The sequence below is a fragment of the Dipodomys spectabilis genome, unplaced genomic scaffold (assembly GCF_019054845.1).
Source record: "Dipodomys spectabilis isolate Male_0828 unplaced genomic scaffold, ASM1905484v1 ptg000436l, whole genome shotgun sequence".
Classification (NCBI taxonomy): Eukaryota; Metazoa; Chordata; class Mammalia; order Rodentia; family Heteromyidae; genus Dipodomys; species Dipodomys spectabilis.
The window spans coordinates 1,449,178-1,468,556 of record NW_024871113.1 but is presented as its reverse complement, the minus strand read 5'-3'; the positions used below and the strand labels follow the sequence as shown (position 1 = coordinate 1,468,556).

The window sequence follows — 19,379 nt, the reverse complement described above, 5'->3', positions numbered from 1 at the left end:
TCATTTTATACATCATGCACTTATTTTCTGTGAGCCCAGAGTTTGGTTGCTCTTGAATGTGTTTTATTGTTCAAAGCTTCCGCTATTGCATTTATTCTCTGATTATTGTTAACATTTCCCTGCCCTAAGATCATAAGTACAATCTTATTTCCTTGAAAAGTTGGACATTTTACATTTAAATCATAAATCCATTTGGAATGTATCTTGGCGTTTCTTGGCTTCTTAGGAAAGTCAGTCTGCTGCCACCTGATTTGGAGGTTAACTCTCTTCCTTATGGGGATCTCCGTTTGCTGCAGTCTCTGCTCCTGCTGCCAGAGTTACCAGTCTGTACTTTTCTCCTTGTTCTTGTCTGATACTAGTTATGAAATATTTCTGTCATGAAAATCTCAGAACTAGTCATCACAAACACCTCTCTCATGATGCATCTCATTAGCTATGCATTAGACGAGCTGCTGATATGTGTACGTAAACCCTACACAAAGCCTTAAGCTCTCTCTCCGATGTCACCAATCATATCGCTGGCCTGTTGTATTTATACTTGATGAGCGTGCCTTACCTCTGTAATCAGATCTGGTACAGATCTGGTCACTGGTGCTCTTAGTGCCTTATTCCAGATATGCCTTCATGGAAAACACATTACCTCCTAACTATATAATCATGGTTTAGTTTGGTTCTTTGGTACCAGTCCTAGGGCTTGAGCTCACAGCATGGGTGCTGCCCCTTAACTTGTTTTATTCAAGGCTAGCACTCTACCACTTGAGCTACAGCTCCACTTCCAGATTTTTTTTAAAAAATTTGGTAATTTAGTGGAAATAAGAGTTTCACAAACTTTCCTGACTGGGCTGGCTTTGAACTGTGATTCTCAGATCTCAGCTTCCTGAGTAGCTAGGATTACAGGCCAGGGCTACTCATGCACCTACTTGTATAAACTTGTATAATCGGTTTTTTTGAGGCAGATTTTGTAGGCATTCCAGAGATATAAAGATGATTCCACATAGGCATTTCAGTCAGTATTATGTATCATGAGTAGAAAGGATAAAAATCACATGAGCATTCAAAGAGATCTAGAAAAAAAATCTTATGATAAAACTCAAATTCTCTTCATGATAAAAGTTCTGACTAATAAATGAATTCAGTGAAATAGCAGGATATAAAAATACATAAGATACCTATGATTAAATACACAATAAAGACCTATGAATAAATTTAAGGAAGTGAAGATAGTTACAAGGAACGCTGTAAAACACTGAAGAAAAAAATTGAAGAAACTAAAAAGTTGGAAGAGCTACATTCCTATATTCACAGACTAGAAGAATATTACTAAATGCTAATTGTTAAAAATATTTGTCTGGGGCTAGGAAGGTGGCTCAGTGGTAGAGCACTTGCCCTGCATGCCTGAGGCCCTGGGTTCGATTCCTCAGCACCACATAAGCAAAAACAAATATCCAGAAGTGGCACTGTGGCTCAAGTGGTAGAGTGCTAGCCTTGAGCTGATGAGCCGAGGGACAGCACCCAGGCCCAGAGTTCAGACCTCGCCACCGGACCAAAAAAAAAAAAAAATGTCCATGCTACCCAATGCAATCTACTGATTGATTAGAATTCCTCATCAAAATACCAATAGCATTCTTCATAGAGCTATAGAAACAACCCTAAATTCATATAGAGCATGAAAGAATTCCACTAGTCAGAGTAATCTTGAACAATCAGAGCAGAGCTATAGAGGCATCACATACCTGACTTAAAGACATTCTGCACAGCTAGAGTAATCTCAGCAGCATGGTACTGACACAAAAACGGACACGTAGACCAGTGGAACAGAATAGTGAATGTAAATGTAAACCTATACCACATCAACAGCCAACTGATTGTCAGCATTGAAGATTTCTCAGCTTCCTCAACAGTGGTGCTGAGGAAACTAGTATCCACATTCAAAAATTAGCTGGGCCCCCAGTGGCTCACGCCTGTAGACCTAGCTATTTGGGAGACTTAGATCTGAGGATCGCAGATCAGAGCCAAGCCAGGCAGGAAAGTCTATAAGATTCTTATCTCCAATTAACCCCCAGAAAACCAGAAGTGGCGTGGTGGTTCAAGTGGTAGAGCACTCATCTTGAGCTAAAGGGCTCAAGAACAGCTCCCAGGCCCAGAGTTCAAGCCCCATGACTGACAAAGAAAAAAAAATTAAAAATAAACCCTTCATCTTATTCTGCAGAAATCTACTCAAAATGGATCAGGTACCTTAATGTAAGACATCAAGTTTAAATTATATGAAGAACTATAGAGGAAACACTTCAGAATATAAGTGTGGGCAGTTTTCTGGATAGGACTACAAAAACACAGGAAAAAAGGCAAGAGTTCATTAATGGGACCACATCAAACTACAGTCCACACAATGAAAAGACAATCCAGAGAATGGGAGACAATATTTCCCAACTATTCATCAGACAGGTTTAATATACAGAATGTATAAGGAATTGAAAAAACTTACAAAAAAAAGTCCCAGGTAATCCAATTTTAAAATGAGCAAGTGATCTAAATAGATATTTCGCAAATAGCCAACAAGTATATGAAATAATGCTCCCTATTCTTAACATCAGGGAAATGCAAACCAGAGTGACTATTATCAAAAGCATAATATCAAGTACTGACAAGAATGTGAGAAAAAAAATGCATACACAGTTGGTGGGGATGTAATTAGTACCACCACTATGGAGAATAAAGTTTCTCAAAAACCTGAAACTAGAACTACCTTAGGATCCTGCCGTCCCACTCATGAGTGGAAAAGGAATCGAGGCCAGCACACAAAAGAGTTGCCTGCCCACCGGTCTACTGCAACACAGCTCACAATAGTCAAGACATAGAATCAACGTATGTGGGGCTGGGAATGTAGCTTAGTGGTAAAAGTGCTTGCCTAGCATGCATGAAGCCCTGGGTTTGATTCCTCAGTACCACATAAACAGAAAAGGCTGGAAGTGGCACTGTGGCTAACCTTCAGCAAAAGAAGCTCAGGGACAGTGCCCAGGCCCTGAGTTCAAGTCCCAGAACTGACAAAAGAAAAAAAAAAAGAATATGTGCATCAGTGTATGAGTAGATAAAGAAAATACAGCATGTGTATTCAATGGAATAGTTTTCCCCCCATCATGAATGAGGTCCTGTTATCTGGAAGACGGATGGAACTGGAGGGCATCATGTTTGATGAAACAAGCCTGACAAGGACAGAGACCCCATGCTCTCTGTCAATGTAGAAAACTAAGGGAAAAAAACCAGAGGTGAAAGTAGAATAGTGATTCTTAGGGACTAGAAAGGTGTTGGATGTGGGGGAGGGTAGAAGGTGGATGGATAGGATTGCACACACCATAGCCAAGGATAGAAACAGCTCTGTGAATCCCGCTAAAACCCACCATTTGTTTGTGCTCACAAAAAATATACTAGAAAGAAAATGGGCAGTGACAAATTCCCAGCACCAAAGTCTAAATAAATCAAGTGGACTATGAAATAAAATGCTCAGTCCTGTTATCTCCAAGGGAAAAATAAAAATGTTAAGCTCCAAGATGTTGTGCCTGCGTAATGTACACACTGAGAACCGGGGTAAGGTGGTCTCATATCCAGCCGTTCCTTGGCTTGTGATCAAACTGAAAGGCCTTTGGCGTTCTTTTTGGCATGGAACTAAAGGCTTTCCCCTTGACTTTTGAGTTATCGTTTGTGGTCCCTTGTGATCACTCATGGAGAGGACCAATAAGTAATTGATGGTTTTCCTTTCCTCTAGGTGTAGTCGATTTCAGTCAGAAATCAAACGCCTGAAGATCTCATCCCCAGTGCGTGTTTGTCAGAACTGTTACTACAACTTACAGCACGAGAGGAGTTCGGAAGACGGTCCACGGAATTGTTGAAGGCTGAACAAGCTGACCAGACACCATGATCTGTAGACCTTCTCCCATTCCTGTCACAGCTCAGAAGGCATTGAAGCAGTCTCCGTTTACATCTCCTCATACTGTGTGTGTGTGTGTGTGTGACATGCGGAGTCCAAAGGGATCATTGCCTCCCAGGGGTGGAGTGCAGCGAACAGCTGAGAAGAGGCCACGCCCGTTTGCAGACCTTCAATATCCGATTCTCCCTGGTAACAGTAGCTTCTCAGAGAAAGAAATCCTCACTCCTTAACTGTCTTTTCCTGCATCTCATTTTTATAGAGCTACTCAGCCTTATTTGGGAAAACCAACAACTACAACAAAAAGGCTTTTAGAAAATGGTTGTATATCCAACTTCCTTGCAAGTGACTGTATATTGTAAATAGATATAAAGGCCTTTTTTTCTAAATAAGGACCTGACTGCCTGTCACATGAGACTTCAAACTAAACCACTAACTCAATGAGCTACTTATGGTTTGTCTAACATCTCTCACTTACCAATTAATTAATTATAAATATGTTTTTTAAATCCTCAGAGACATTACCTGTGGTCTTCTTTTTCTTTTTTCCTTTTCAAATCTTGCCTGTGTGCCTGATACCATTTCTTTCCAAGTTGCCCACAGCATCTCCACTTAAACTAGGCTAGTAACCAAAATAACGTGGACCTTCTTTAGGAACCAATGTGGCAGAAAAAAAGGCCCAGCCATAAGATAGCCCAGAGATTCTGGGAGTCTTGTGCCTGGCTGCATGCCACGTCAGTGTTGTTCTGAACATAACGGCCCCATTTAAACTCATCTGCAGACTGCTGTGGTCAGAATGCCTTCTTAGCATTGTGTAAGGGGGCCAGTGACCTATGTAGTTCCGGGCACAGCCCTGCCTCAAATAATGGGAATATATTTGCATGTAACCCCAAATTAGCTTCTCTTGCATAGAATATAATAAGTATGTGTCTTTGGTGACACGAAAGTTCTACTATAGCATATTTTCAAAAAAGGGTTAAAAAAAAAGTGTACAGAAGTCACATTTAAACCTTGTTGTAAAACTGGATCATGTCAGAACTGCTTAAAATTAACCTTTACCGTTTAATGTCATCTACCTGAAAACACTGAGATTTATACTGTATTGATGTCTATTTTTTTGTTTTTGCTATGAATATAATTACAGTATTTTAATATTTAGTTATTTAATTTGTTCTAGTTGGATACAGACATACAAATCCAGTAGGGGGGTTAAAGCTGGTGGGGGCTAAGAGAGAAGTTTAGTTTACAGTTTAAAAAAAAAAAAAGCTTTGGTGGTGGGATTTTTTTAAAAAACGTGTGTTATGTACATAAATATAAATATATATATATATGAAATCAAAACAATTAATCTAGATTTTAACATTTTCAGATACTTGGTGATAATAGTATGAACAATTCTAAAAGCCCTGTGATTTGAACAACATAGGATGATTAATGGCCCAGGAAAGGAAGGACAGGCCTTCACACCGTTATGGAGATATAGGTATCATGCACAGGACAGTGGCTTTGACTCTCCCAACTCTTCATCTTTAGGCCCTGTGACAGGCACAGTAATGCACTGAAATGCGCATACATGCAGGCATTTGGTATAATAGTGATCTTATACCTTCTGGGCTGAAATCAGGGTAAGAACAGAATGTTCTTCCTGATAACTAGGTCTCCAAGAGAAAATCTAAAGGCTGCTCTAGTGCCTTATGCTTACTAAATTTCAATCTTTATTTACCAAGGTTTGAGCCTACAGTCTGTTATGATTACATATCAAAATTGATTCCAACACTTCCATTTCTAAAAGTTGAAATATACTTGTGAATAAAAGGATTCTTGGCATTAATACTTCCACTTGAAAAAGCAAAGTTGTGTTCTGTTTTCCTTTCTGTATCGCTCCTTACCCTCTTCCTCCTCACCGTCTTACTTCACTTCTAAAAACGATGCTGACATCCACCAGTTGTAGGACCCACGCGCTCACCTAGTAGGCGCTCGCCCCACCTGCCCTTCATATGCTTGCAGCGCTGTTATTCTAACACTCTTGAAAAGCAACATCCTCTTTTTATCCAGGAACCATGTTTACCCCATACCCAATGGCAGAGGTATTCTTTAAAGACTTGAAAATAGGAATATGTGTGAGTGTGTGTGTGTGTGCGTGTGTGTGTGTGTAGAGTCATTCAAAGGTTATTCCTGTATGTAATCTGCAGTTTCATGGGATGAACACTTTTCAAATTTCCAATACAACTTGCATAACTAGGTGGATACCAAAACCCTTATGCTAGGATTTCCTCTGGCAGCTGGTGCTGTGGGCAACTGTTTTGTTCAATCAGGTTTCCTTTCCTTTTGTGTCTAATGCAGAAATAACAGAATCACTCACACAGAAGTACACTCACATCAATTCATTGTTTCTGTATTCCATGTAGATTTGTTTACCAGCTTATATTCTCAACACGCGCATCCACCTTTGTGTAGTCCGTATTCTTTGAGTGTTCATCACAGGGCTCCTGCCCAATCTTTGTCATCCATCTGTCCATCCTTCCACCCATCCATCCTTCCATGTCTTCATCCATGGACTCTTAGCATTTGTGCGTAGTGTGCAAGTGTAACTAATGTTATGCTTTTGAAAAGAAGAATAGCTGCCCGTAGCAGCCATCCATCTGGATAATAGCAAAACACTCCAGATAAGTTATTTTGCACTTTCTTATGTATAAAGTTGGTAGAAACTTATTTTTGCTTTGTATCATTTAAATACATTTTGTTTTGGTAAATGAACTGTGTATAAAATATTTATGCTGTTAAAACTGTTTTTAGAAAGTATTTTTAATTTCAGCAAGTTTGGTTACTTGTTGCATGACTTATTAACACAGCTGACTTTTTGTGTCAGTGCAATGTATATTTTTGTCCTGTTATTAACTTGTAAGCCCTAGTAATGGCCAATTATTTGTACAGCAATGGAAGTAAATTGAAGATACTGGCTAAGACTGGATTGATTGTGGACTTTTGTACTATATTGCAGAATCCAATATCTGTTTTTTGGTGGTTATGTAAAAGGCCTGAAGAGTTCCTATCTAGTGTGCAACCTGTGATCTCTGAATGTTCATTGTATATCTGTCTCTGATGCAGAAAGGTAGAGTAACACAATTACAATACATGATTAAATGCAGTAGTCCAGGTACTGAAGTATTTTTTTCATTTCAAATAAATACCTGCTATTTACCACAAAAAAAAAAAAAAATGAAGCTGTTTTAAAGTCAGTTCTTCAAAAAAGAAAAACAAAAGTAAGGTCTATTAATTGTTTAAACTTTGCATAGCATTTTCCTAGTTACAAATGCTTCTTTCATCTTTGCTTAAGATTGCAGACATGTTGGTCCTTGTTCTAGGCAAGCTCCAATTCATTTGATCTGTCCTTAACAGTCCTGCTCCTTGTATTCAAAACTTCCGAACTGTGCTGGATTACTAGGGCTGGTGAGTATATGGGAGAGGCCAGTAGTTTCTGGTAGGAATGATTCTCAAGAGTTGACTGGATCTGTCAAAAAAGATTGGGGTTCCGGGCTGGGAAGGTGGCTCAGTGGTAGAGCGCTTGCCTTGCATGCCTGAGGCCCTGGGTTCGATTCCTCAGCACCACATAAGCAAAAAGAAAAAAAGCCGGAAGTGGCGCTGTGACTCAAGTGATAGAGCGCTAGCCTTGAGCTGAAGAGCTGAGGGACAGTGCCCAGGCCCAAAGTTCAGGCCCCACAACTGGACCCAAAAAAAGATTGGGGTTCCTTCTTCCTGAGTGATATTCCCTGTCCATCATATTGCAAAATGTGTGTGTGTGTGTATGTGTGTGTGTGTGTGTGTGTGACCTAGTTTCTATCCCTCTTTTAGATGATAGGAAGTCTGGTAGCTATTAACTGGCCACTAAAATCTTTCCAGTTCAGCCTTAGAGAATGCTAGAACTTTCGAACCTACTTTGGTGTTATTAGTTTATTTGGTTTTGTAAAAGCCTTCCAAAGAAAGGGCAGTGTATCGATAACTAAATTCACCTTAAGTATGGACAGTAGACTGTCACATTTGAGGTGATTACACTTACTGCCAATTGCACCTCAACACCAGTCTACTATGGTGGCAGAAAAGAACGCTCAGCCCTTTCCTTTTTTTAGTGAATGATAAGAGAAAGCCAAGGGTGGTTCCCATGTCACCATGCATTATCACATAGCTCTGATGCCCTTGAGAATGCCACCAACAGTGGGCACTGCAGGATTTGCAGAAATGCTTTCAGAAGTTAAATACACACATCTCCACATTGCTTTTCTACCATATGCTGCTCATTTTCAATGAAAGTCGGTTTGGAGCAGCAAAAGGGATGTCTGACGCATGGACCCACCGTTGGCTTATGTCTTTTCACTTTATAAATATTCTCAATTCTCCCCATCCATTGCAAAACTATTATATTTGTTGGGGGTTTGTTTTGTCCACTAAAGATAATGCCAAGCAGAGATAGCATGTCCAAAAGCCTCAGACAGCAATCAAGACTGAGGCCACAGTGCAACAGACACTTGAAGAAATGCTCAAGATCTCTGACCTTAAAGGAAATGCAAATCGAAGCAACACTGAGATTCCATCTCACTCCAGTAAGCTTAATCATCAAGAGTAACAACAGTGCTGATGGAGATAACTGTTAATGAGAATGTAAAATGAGGGCAACACTATCGAATGCAATTTGGAGATTCAAAAAAACTACCCTATGATCCAGTACCACTCTTGGACATTTTTCCAAAAGATTACAAGTCTGGATACAGTCAGACACACACCCATGTTCATTGCTCTATCTTCACTATAGCCAAGTTACAGAAATAGCCCAGATGCCCTACAACCAATGAATGGATCAAAAAAAATGTGATAGAGAGAGAGGGAATTTCATTCATTCAGCAAAAAGAATGATATCATTTACAGGGAGATGGATGGACCTGGAAATAAGTGAAATAAGTCAGTCTCAGACAAAGGGCTCATGTTTTCTATAAACATGAAAACAGTCATATGCATATATATTGTTATATATAATATATATTAAATATATTTTTATATATATTTACAAACCTAATGGCTAAAGTATGGTATACACAGGAGAGGAATAAAATGGGCTAACTTTTGAACAAATTACACTTGAACAAATTGAATACCAGGGAAGCTGAAATGTCAGGGATGGGAAGAGGTCAAGCGGGGCAAGGGGGAGAAGGCAGACAAATGGAAAGTGTTTTCAATGTACATATGTGAAAATGGAAGCAGGTAAGTTGAGAGGATGGGTGGATGTGGAGGATATAGAGGAAAACAATAGGGTGTCATTGATTGAGATACATTGTGCTCATGAACTCAACATGTTGAGTTGAAACTTCTTTGTACAACTACTTAAATTTAAAAAATAATACATAAAACATGTTAAAAAAAAACAACCCGAGGCCATAGTTCAAACCAACTTGGATTGGAAATTCCTGTTTCTGCACCTCTGCATCAGCTTCTCTGATGGCAAGCCCTGAATGAAAGCATAAGAAGGGTCTAAGATGGTGCTTCTTTGTATTTTTTGTCTTAGGAGAACTGCTCACCCAAAACCTTTCATTTGTATGCTATATCCAGCAAAATTCATTGTGACATACATTAAAGCTAAGATACAAAAATGTACACAGTAACTCATTTTAGGATAACAATTATAATTACATATAAATTACATGTCTCTCTAAATTATTCCATACAAAAGATTTAGGATAATGGAATTGGACTTTCGTATCTGCTTCCATGTTTAGTTGATTCTAATTCTCTATTTTGGTTAAAGCAGATGAAGAAAATCCACTTCCCATATGTGATTAAATGGAAACAGGAATTTTTTAATAACCATTGAAAATGATTGCTTTTCTTTATTACCATATGTTAATTTGACAAAGGGGTTTAATGATATTTAAACATGTACTTTGATTAAATTCACCCCTATATTACACTTACAAATAATTGCTTTTTGTTTTAGTAGCAAGATTTGAATTTAGGGCCTCCCACTCTCTCAGCTTTCTTGATTGGCTAGCCCCCTTCCACTTGAAACATGCCTCCAGCCTGGCTTTTTGCTATGTTTTTGTTTTGAAGACAGAGTCTTGCAAACTTTTCTGCCTGGCTGGCATTAAATTGCTATCCTCCAGATCTCAGCTTCCTAAGTAGAATATAGATGTGAGCCACCACAACTGGCTCCTAGCAATAATTGCTCCTTTTTTTTGTTTTGTTTTTTTCTTTTTTTTTTCTTTTCTGTTGGTCGTGGGGCTTGAACTCTGGGCTTGGGCGCTGTCCCTCAGCTCTTCAGCTCAAAGCTAGAGCTCTACCACTTGAGCCACAGCGCCACTTCCGGCTTTTTCTGCTTATGTGGTATTGAGGAATTGAACCCAGGGCCTCATGCATGCTAGTCCAGCACTCTACCACTGAGCCACCTTCCCAGCCCCAATAATTGCTTCTTAATGGTTTAAGATTACTTAAGTTTCTTCATGGTTTAATATTGTTTTGCAATACTGTTTATTGAACCTAGGCTTCTCATACAAGGCAAGTGTTGTACCATGTCAGCCATGGTTTTGTTTTGTGTTTTGTTTTGGAGCTAGGTCTAACATTGCTCTGGCTAGTCTCCAATTCTTGATACTTCTGCTTCTGCCTCCCAAGTACCTCAGGTTCTAACTGTGTGCCACCATAACCAGCTATTAAGGATCTTAAAGGCTGGTTACTATAGAGAATCTGAAACTATAACATGAAATTCCATGCTCTTAGAGACTAAGACCCACTGGTCCATCTTGTATTTGTACCCATCCACAGCAGTAACATTATCATCTCATGTGTTGGTGTAATATTGAGCTACATTATCTACCACTGCAGAGTAGTGATAGGTGATCTAGCACATCTTCCCAGTGCTAACATTTTACAATATTAAAAAAAAAAAAAAAAACTGGCTGGGAATGTGTCTTAGTGGTAGAGTGCTTTCAAGCATGCATGAAGCCCTGGGTTCAATTCCTTAGTACCACATTCACAGGAAAAGCCGGAAGTGGTGCTGTGGTTCAAGTGGTAGAGTGCTAGCCTTGATTTAAAAAAAGAAGCTCAGGAACAGTGCCCAGGCCCTGATTTCAAGCCCAGGACTGGCAAAAAGAAAAAGAAAAAAAAGAACATGTTATCATATAGCATGTATTAGAATGATGCCAGTAGGCTCAGGAAATTCTGTTTTATAGTGCATACACATTTCCCAAATTTTTTTGCATAAAAACATTATTGGCAATAAATATTGGTAACTTCTCACAGGCTCATTTTGTCAGTTATCAAGACCCTGTCTGCTGGGCAGATCTGGCTGTTATTGCTCTGTCTTTAATAAGGGTGTTCTGCAGAAGGGGTGGGTCCTGCTCCTGGCCCTGCTCTTCAGAACAGCCCTGGTGCTCCAGCATCCAGTGCCATGCGGGTATCTCTCACGGCATCCAGTGCCATGCGGGTACCTCTCACTTGATGTCACATAACTGAGAGGTTAGGACTGAATAAGAGAAGTCATTTTTACTGCCTCTCCAAGGACATTGTTAAGTGAAGCAGGCACTTGTTTTTTTACTACAAGCGCTTGGCGTTGAAGAACGTAATGGCTGCTGCTGACAGTTTGGTGCACTGACTTGATTCATACTGTGGTTCCTGCAGCATTATGCACCACTGTTGCATTGCATACAGTGAAGGCGAAGGCAAATAAGGTTGAAGTCTAATGAAATCAGCCTGTCATAAAGACCCTCTGATGCACAGGGGTCTAGACTTAGGACATGAGATGCCAACTACATTGTGAAGTGGCATGCTTGCCTTCTCATTTAGTGACTAAGTATCTAACTATATACCTAGGACTTCAACTGGGCTCTCTGTGTAACTTGCTAAGTGCAAGACCCGCCTTATCCCACAGCACTGGGCGCTGGCATCTGCACCCAGCTATTAGAACAGCACTTCCATGGTTCAAGGGAACATTGAGAGCACGTTTCTGAAGTGTTGGCATGTCTAATGAAGATTTTAAAAATTGCATGATTAGCCAGACGCTAATTACAGCTCATGCCTGTAATCCTAGCTATGCAGGAGGCTGAGATCTGAGGATCATGGTTCAAAGCCAGCCCAGACAGGAAAGTCCGTGAGACTCTTATCCCCAATTAACCACCAGAAAACCAGAAGTGGCACTGTGGCTTAAGTGGTAGAGTGCTCTCCTTGAAGCTGAAGAGCTTAGGAACAGTGCCCAGGCCCGGAGTTCAAACTCCATGACCAACAAAAAATAAAATAAAGTAAAATAAAAATTACGTGATTAGCCAGGCACTGATGGCTCAAATCTATAATCTTGCTACTTAGGGGACTGAGATGAGAGGAGCTAGCCTGGGCAGAACAGTACATAGATTCTAGCTCCAATTAACCAACAGAAAGCATTGGTAGAGGTACAGCTCAAGTGGTAGAGTGCTAGCCTTGAGCTTGGACAGCACCTAGGCCCTGAGTTCAGCCCCAGGATCAGCATACCAAAAACAAAAACCCATATAATTATTCTAGTCAAGACGAAAACTTTGATAAGAAAAAAAACTATTCATATTATAGTTTAATGTTGCATGCAGTTCTGATAAGTACAATATACTGGTTTGGGTGCAAGTTTCTCTTCTACCACATATGGTATGGTCTTGGCGATTGACCTAATCTCTCCATTTCTGACTTTCCCTTTATGAAAATGTCTTACTATAGCACTTGCCCCCAAAGAATTGCCACATGGATTATGCAGTACTATATAAAGGAAAGGCATAGCCTGATGAGTATGTTCTGAACGTACTCATAGACATGAATTTGGAAATTTGAACATCAAAGGGGAGGAAGGCTAAACACAAGCCAATGATGGGAAAATCTGTCTTCATCCATACACACAGGGCAGACAAGCAGGACATGAAAAGCCCAAACTCATTTCACAAAGAAGCAAGGGGTCCCCAGAGGCTGGAGTGTGCCTGAAGCCTTGCTGCTTAAGCTGAATTCTCAGTTCTTTTCCTAAGCTCCCTGCTTCCTAGGGTCAGGGTCTTTGCACATAACTTCCCAGCTTCCATTTTACCATCTCCTTTTAGGTGACTGCACTGGCAGTGTCCTTAGAATGTTATTTCATTATCACCCATGCATAAATCATGCCCTGCCTAAGCACCAAGATAAAGCATTAGAACTTGAACCTTGTCCTTCAGCTATCACATTTCCTGCTCAACAAAGGCAAAGTGCATGTGTAGGCCTGATTCCAGTGCAAAGAGCACAGGTGTAAAAAGAAACACAACTTGCTTATGATCTTGCCCGCACTAGACTTCAAAAAGCGACTTCCCTAAGTGCTACTCTCCTGGGTGGAAGGGGCTTACTACTCCATTGGGTAGAACATGCCCTTAACACAGGTAAGCCTTGAATTTCAGCACCACAAAACAACTAAACAAATACGATTCATGTTCCTAAAAGGAAGCCACTCCTTTGCAAACTGATTTTAGAAGAATATACCATAGTGAAAAGATTGACCCAAGCAGCCTTGAGGATCATTTCAGTCTAGCTTTGCCAGCTGGTTCTGCCAAGAGGAAAAAAGCTAATGTGTGCCAAAGCAATTATCAAGTGTGATTGTGATTCAGCCTCAGATCCCCACATTTAATCTTTTTCCTTCGAAGGTAGTCATTTCTGTGCATGCAAGCTTAATAGCTTATAAATGCAAAACTTGCCTTCAAGCGGAAATCTGTGATAGATTTCAGCATCTGTTCGAATCCCTAGTTTCTAAGTTTCCACTTCTCCAAGTTGTTCCCTCTGCCTATCCCTCTCCTCCTCCTTTCCCTCTCCCCGCTCCTCCTTGTACTAAGATTTGAACTCAAGGCCTCATACTTGCTAGGCAGCTATTTAACCCATACCATACCCTTTCCCCTCCCCCTCCCAGCCCAAGGAGGCGGTGGGGGGGGGAACCTACATAGACTTTAATCCTCCCAACTTTTACCTCCTGTGTAGCTAGGATGACAGGCACCCAGCTCCATGTCCAGTTTTTGCCAAGATGTGAATTTCACTAATTTTTTGCCTGGCTTTGAACTTTAGTCTTCCTAATTGTCCAAGACTAGTTAAGATTGTAAGTGTGACCCACTTCACCCTGCAATTTTTTTTTATGTGGCTTTTTTTTTTTTTTACTTAGCACTGCAGGTTTTTTTTTGTTTTGTTTAGTTTTGTTTTTGTATCACTCTTTTATCTCAGTTTTGATCCTCTACTGAATTTGTATTCTGGTTAAGTTACAGGATACAAGCAAGGCCTTCCCAGAAAATTCTCTTATCTCCTGGTGGTTTCCCTCCCGAACTACATTGGTTCGGGTCTTTTTAAACTTTTCCTGCCTTCTTGTATTGCCTTTGTGAAGGGTCAAACCATGCATTTTTTTTTTATTTTTATTTTTAATTTTTATTTTTTGTGAACATACTGTACAGAGGGGTTACAATTACATGGGCAAGATAATGAGTACATTTCCTATCAAGCATTGCAGCCTCCTCCTTTGTTTAACCTACACATCCCTTCCCAGCCTCCCCCCCACCCCCCAACACTCCCCCCCCCCCCCGCACCAAAGTTGTAAAGTTCGTTTTCGACATGACAACTTGTACTTCTTGTAGTTGCAACAGGTTCACCTGTATCCTTAAACGACTTGTTTTTCCCCATCAGATAATGTGATGTTAGGAAAATGAACCCTTAGATATGTATTTAAATGTTTTTTTCTTTCATGCATTTGTTTCTAACTCATTTATGATTCTTTGTTGCTTTGTATGTCCCTCCCCCACAGTATAACCCCTGCTTTCACTATATTTGATGTCGGTATAATTTGTGGAGGAGATGGGGAAAACCATGCATTTTCGTCTCCCTTTTCATGCCGCTTCTCCTGCTACACTGTTTGTGCTGATGGTCCCCTTTGTTCCACCCAGACTACTTCGTAGGCCAGGGTCTTTACACACAGCTCCCAGTTTCCATTGGATCATTTCCTTTTAGGAAATCCCAATCATCCTCCACCAGCAGCCATGCGGGGCAGCAACAGTCCCAGCTTAACCCCCGGTGAGGCTTCTCATCTCTCTGCTTCTCATACATCATGACCTTCTTGGCTCTGCAAGATCCCTGCCCACCTGTGCTCCTCCTCCTCACTGCCAGGTTTTCTCTCAAACATCACCTTCTAAGGGGTTCCATCTTTACCCACTGGCCTGTCCATGGCTCCATCCATCCCAATAACTGAGCCTGGCAGGGTAACAGCAGCCACTCATGGAATCTGTAGAGGTCAAAATAGTCCTGGGCCGTCCCTACCTGAGTGTGGCAGGCCTGCTGTGATCCTAACCGGCCTGGAGTAGAGCCCCACCCACCTGTTCACCAGCTCCCTGTCCTTACATATCTCCAGCCAGATAGCTCAACAGCTGTGAGATAGAACATACTACAAAAATCCTGACAGTGAAGCGAGTAACTCGTGTGTTTCTGTATTTATACAGTTCTGCAACCACCGCCACAATTTAGTTTTAGAATATTTTCCACAGCTCAAAGGAAACTTCTTACAATCAGCAGTGACCACCAATTCTCGTTTCCTTATGCTGAAGGTGTGGCAACCACTAACCCACATTATCTCTATTTTTTGTTGGTGGTGGTAGTGGTCATGGGGCTTGAGCCAGGATCTAGATGTTGCCCCTGAGCTTTTTGGTTCAAGGCTAGTGCTCTACCATTTTGAGCCATAGCTTCATTTATGGTTTTCTGGTGGTTTATTGGAGATAAGAGTCTCACAGACTTTCCTGCTTAGTCTGACTTCAAACCTTGATCCTCCAGGTCTCAAGCTCTTGTACAGTTAGGATTATATCTTACGTGAGCCACCAACACCTGTCTACATCTGGAAACTCTTGAATGCTCATAGAACTAAACCACCCAGAGACGTAAGACACTGATGGTCACTACAACGCCCTCCTCTGGCCACTGCCTCCTGGGGAGCCAGAAGCAAGCATTGGCTTTCAGCTTTCATTAGGGGAGTTCCAGTCTGGCTTCCTTTTGTTTTACGGTTACCATGTGCATGTGAGCACTACTCAACTGAGGTCCCTCTACCCAGATGAGATCCTGTCCATTCTCTTCCCACTACAAAAATTTTCAAGGCAGGCTGCCAGCTGCCTGTGAGCAAAGAGGCTGGGAAATCCTCACTCTAGAAAGCACGGAACTGGACCAGAGGCATATGATCACATGGGAAGCACTGCTAGTCAAACGTGGACAGGTGTGACTTCACGATGTTCTTGCCTGCGGCTGCTCCCTTTCCCTGCCAGCAAGGATTGGTTCGAGATTTAGCCAGAGTGGACCAGACTGTGACAACTCAAGCTGCCAAGGGACACTCTTAAACAGCGGACAAGGCCCACACTTGGTAAAGTCACTGGAAGTGACAGGCTCAGGGAAGGGTGTGGGAAGGTTTTGATGTTGGGACTGGCATACTCCTAGACGAGGTCACACCGCTACTCAGTGGCAGCCTGGAGTCTAGGAACCCATACACCCGTGGCCAAGCTGCAGGCTTCTCATGTGGTCCTCAAAAGGCAAATTCAATATAGTAAAACAATTCAGTGAAAAAAAAAATGCCATTTTTAAATGAGTGGGAACCTGGGTGATCACACAAGTTAGAAATCAGCAGATGAAATGCTATTATTTACCATCATAGAAATACCAGTGAAAACCACAATGAGAAACACTTCAGCCAAAAGCCTTTAATATAAAAGAAAAATAGCAAGTTTGGTTAAGGATGTAAAGAAATGAGGACTCTTATATACTGCAAGCAAGAATGTAAGATTGAGCTCAGCACCAGTGGCTCCTTGCTAGTAAGGCCAAGATACGGAGGATTGCTATTTGAAACCAGCTTGTGAAGGGAAGTCCAAGAGACTTCATGGAGACTCCATCTATAATCAGCAAAAAGCCAGGCTGGAGGAATGTTTCAAGTAGAAGGGCACTAGCACAGGAAACAAGCTAAGCAAGTGTGGAGCCCTGAGTTTAAGCCTCAGTACCAGCAAAAGGTCAAATTAAACCAACAAATAAAATAATGCAAGATTATATAGCCTCTTAAGAAAAGTTTGAGTTAGAGATGGATATGACGGTACACGCTACTAATCCCAGCACTGGGAGCAGGACTGTGTGTTTAAGGTCAGCCTAGGATACCTAGGAAGGCCATATATCAAACAAAACAAAACTAAATTTGATTATTTCCTTAAAAACATGGATTTGTCATAATACTCGGCCATCACACCCTAGCAGCACACCACAGAAATGTGGACTTATTTGTCCACAAATATTTATGGCAGTATTTTTCATAAGAGTCCCAAACTGGGAATAATCAAAATGCTCATCATCTGATCAACAGATTAGCAAACCACAAAATTCATCAAAAGGAAAGAGATGTACTAATATATGCAGGCATTGTGCCAGACGCAGAGTGTGACAGACTGGAAGTTCCTTTTCTATGATGTCTATAAAAGGCTAATATGTGTAGTCAGGAGGCAGACCGGTGGTTATCTAAGGTTGACAGTTAAGAGTAGGGATTAATTCAAGCCCCACAACAGAGAGAAAAGAGAGAGAGGAGAGAGAAGAGAAAGAGAGGAGAGAGAGAGGAGAAAGGAGAGAGGAGAGAGGGGGGGATTAACTACAAATGGACACCAGGAACTTTTTGAAAGATAGAGAAATATGTCCCAACTGCAATATTATAGTACATATGTTACATCTCAATAAATCTTGTTGGAAGAAAATAGAATCTCTGACCAGTCAAAATGTCGATCTTACCTGGATTATTTGAAACTTCTGATTCCCGCACCTTCACAAGTTTTTGAGATGTATTCAAACCTACAAAAATATCCTTAATAGACTATTCAAGAATGTTTCCCAAACCTTTCACTCACCCAATCCCCATCTGAAGTTTAAGGTCACATATTCTTGAACAGAAAGCCCCCCGGGATTCACTAGACACAAATTGGAAGGACAAGAATAGGGTGCAAGAGTTTATACCCAGTCTACCCCCAGCCCACCTCCTGTACCCTGTGGGTTTTAAGGTTAGAGCAGGACAGAGTCCATCTTATCACTAAAGAGGATGGCAGGACTGTCGGCAAGGCTCTGGCTTTGCCAGTCCACAGCCTTTGTACATGTTAGGGAGGAGGAGTGACATCTGTCAGCCATGTCATCATTAGCAAATGTTCCACTTGTCAGTCTTTGCAAGGTGACACATGGTACTTACCTGATGGGTTAAGAGTAGGTTCTCCACTTCTATGCAGAAATTGTAGTTGTATATGTTTTTAATTTGGCCTGATTTTTATTTGTACCTTATCACACAGGCTTCCAAATAAAGTCCCCTATTAGTGAATTTAAGCTTTGTAAGTTTCTCGAGGGACAGAAATCTGGATGTGGACAGACAGGGCATCAGTGAGGGTGAGATGGTGGCCCCCTGGCTTACCACACACCTGGGGGGGGTCTATGTATTTGTCACCACCCTGCTCACAGCTTACCTAACACAGCATGTGTTCTGTATGTGCCCGTGAGTGAACAGGAAACTAGACATTCTTCCCAGAGCAAAGCATGGTGTCAGTAGTATTCCTGTAGACATTCAAGCTTGCTGCAGTGACCTGCAGGGCTCTTCCATTTGAGGAGGGAGCCATAGAAAGGGCAGGAGTGACCTTCTCTGCTCACTCGTTCCAGCCTGTGCCTTCCCACAGGAGATGGAAAGATGGAGCAGAGGGAAAGATGGAAACCCAGGATTCCTCACAAGCTGTTCTCAGCTGGGCACAAATGGGCATGCTCATCTTTTCCCTGAGTCTTTCAAACACCCAGCGAGGAACACTGAAGCCCACCTTAGAGCTGTGCTAAAGGAAGCTCTGGGATGGGGTTTTCTGACCAGTCACTAGGAACACAATGACTGACAAAACAGGACTCCAGCCAGCTTGAAGTTACAGTAAGGAACTGGCATTACTCAAAGATTCATAAAATAAGTGTATCACCACAAAGTATACCACAGAGATTCAGTGAGGCCACACGCTAAAACTTACCTTCTTTTGCCCTGCAGGTGGCGCTGTGGAGCAGGGATGGAGATGTTCCCAATACTTGGGAACATCTATTTTGTAAACACAGTTCAATAAAAGACTGCAGCTTCGAAAAAAAGCACAACAGAGTCAAAATCTGATTTGTTTTTGTTTTATTTTTCCTATCTCGGTTTCGGTAAAAAGATTCAGAGAACTGATTGACACTTATCAACCACCCATATACAGTATATACAACTGTTGCTACTTTTTTTCTTTTTCATTGAACAAGGTTTAAACCAAAGTGCAAATGAAGAGTTACTATAAAGGAAAAGAATTGGGGAGGAAATGGTCTTTTTCTTCTCAGACAGTAACTGCATATGCACCAGCACAGGAAAGAACCCTAGAAAAACATGTGCGTCCCATGGGGTAAAAAGCCAAGCAAGCATCAG

General features: G+C 41.3%; 1 protein-coding gene across 1 annotated transcript in view; it reads left to right on the top strand.

Moving 5' to 3' along the window:
* The window catches only part of Wdfy3 (WD repeat and FYVE domain containing 3), a 265,342-nt gene extending 261,125 nt beyond the window's left edge, over window positions 1–4,217 (top strand). Inside the window, exon 67 of the mRNA XM_042668429.1 lies at window positions 3,764–4,217. Within this exon, the coding sequence (XP_042524363.1) occupies window positions 3,764–3,887 (124 nt within the window). The 3' untranslated portion in view covers window positions 3,888–4,217. The remainder of the gene's footprint in view (window positions 1–3,763) is intronic.
* Window positions 4,218–19,379: the final 15,162 nt, after the last annotated feature.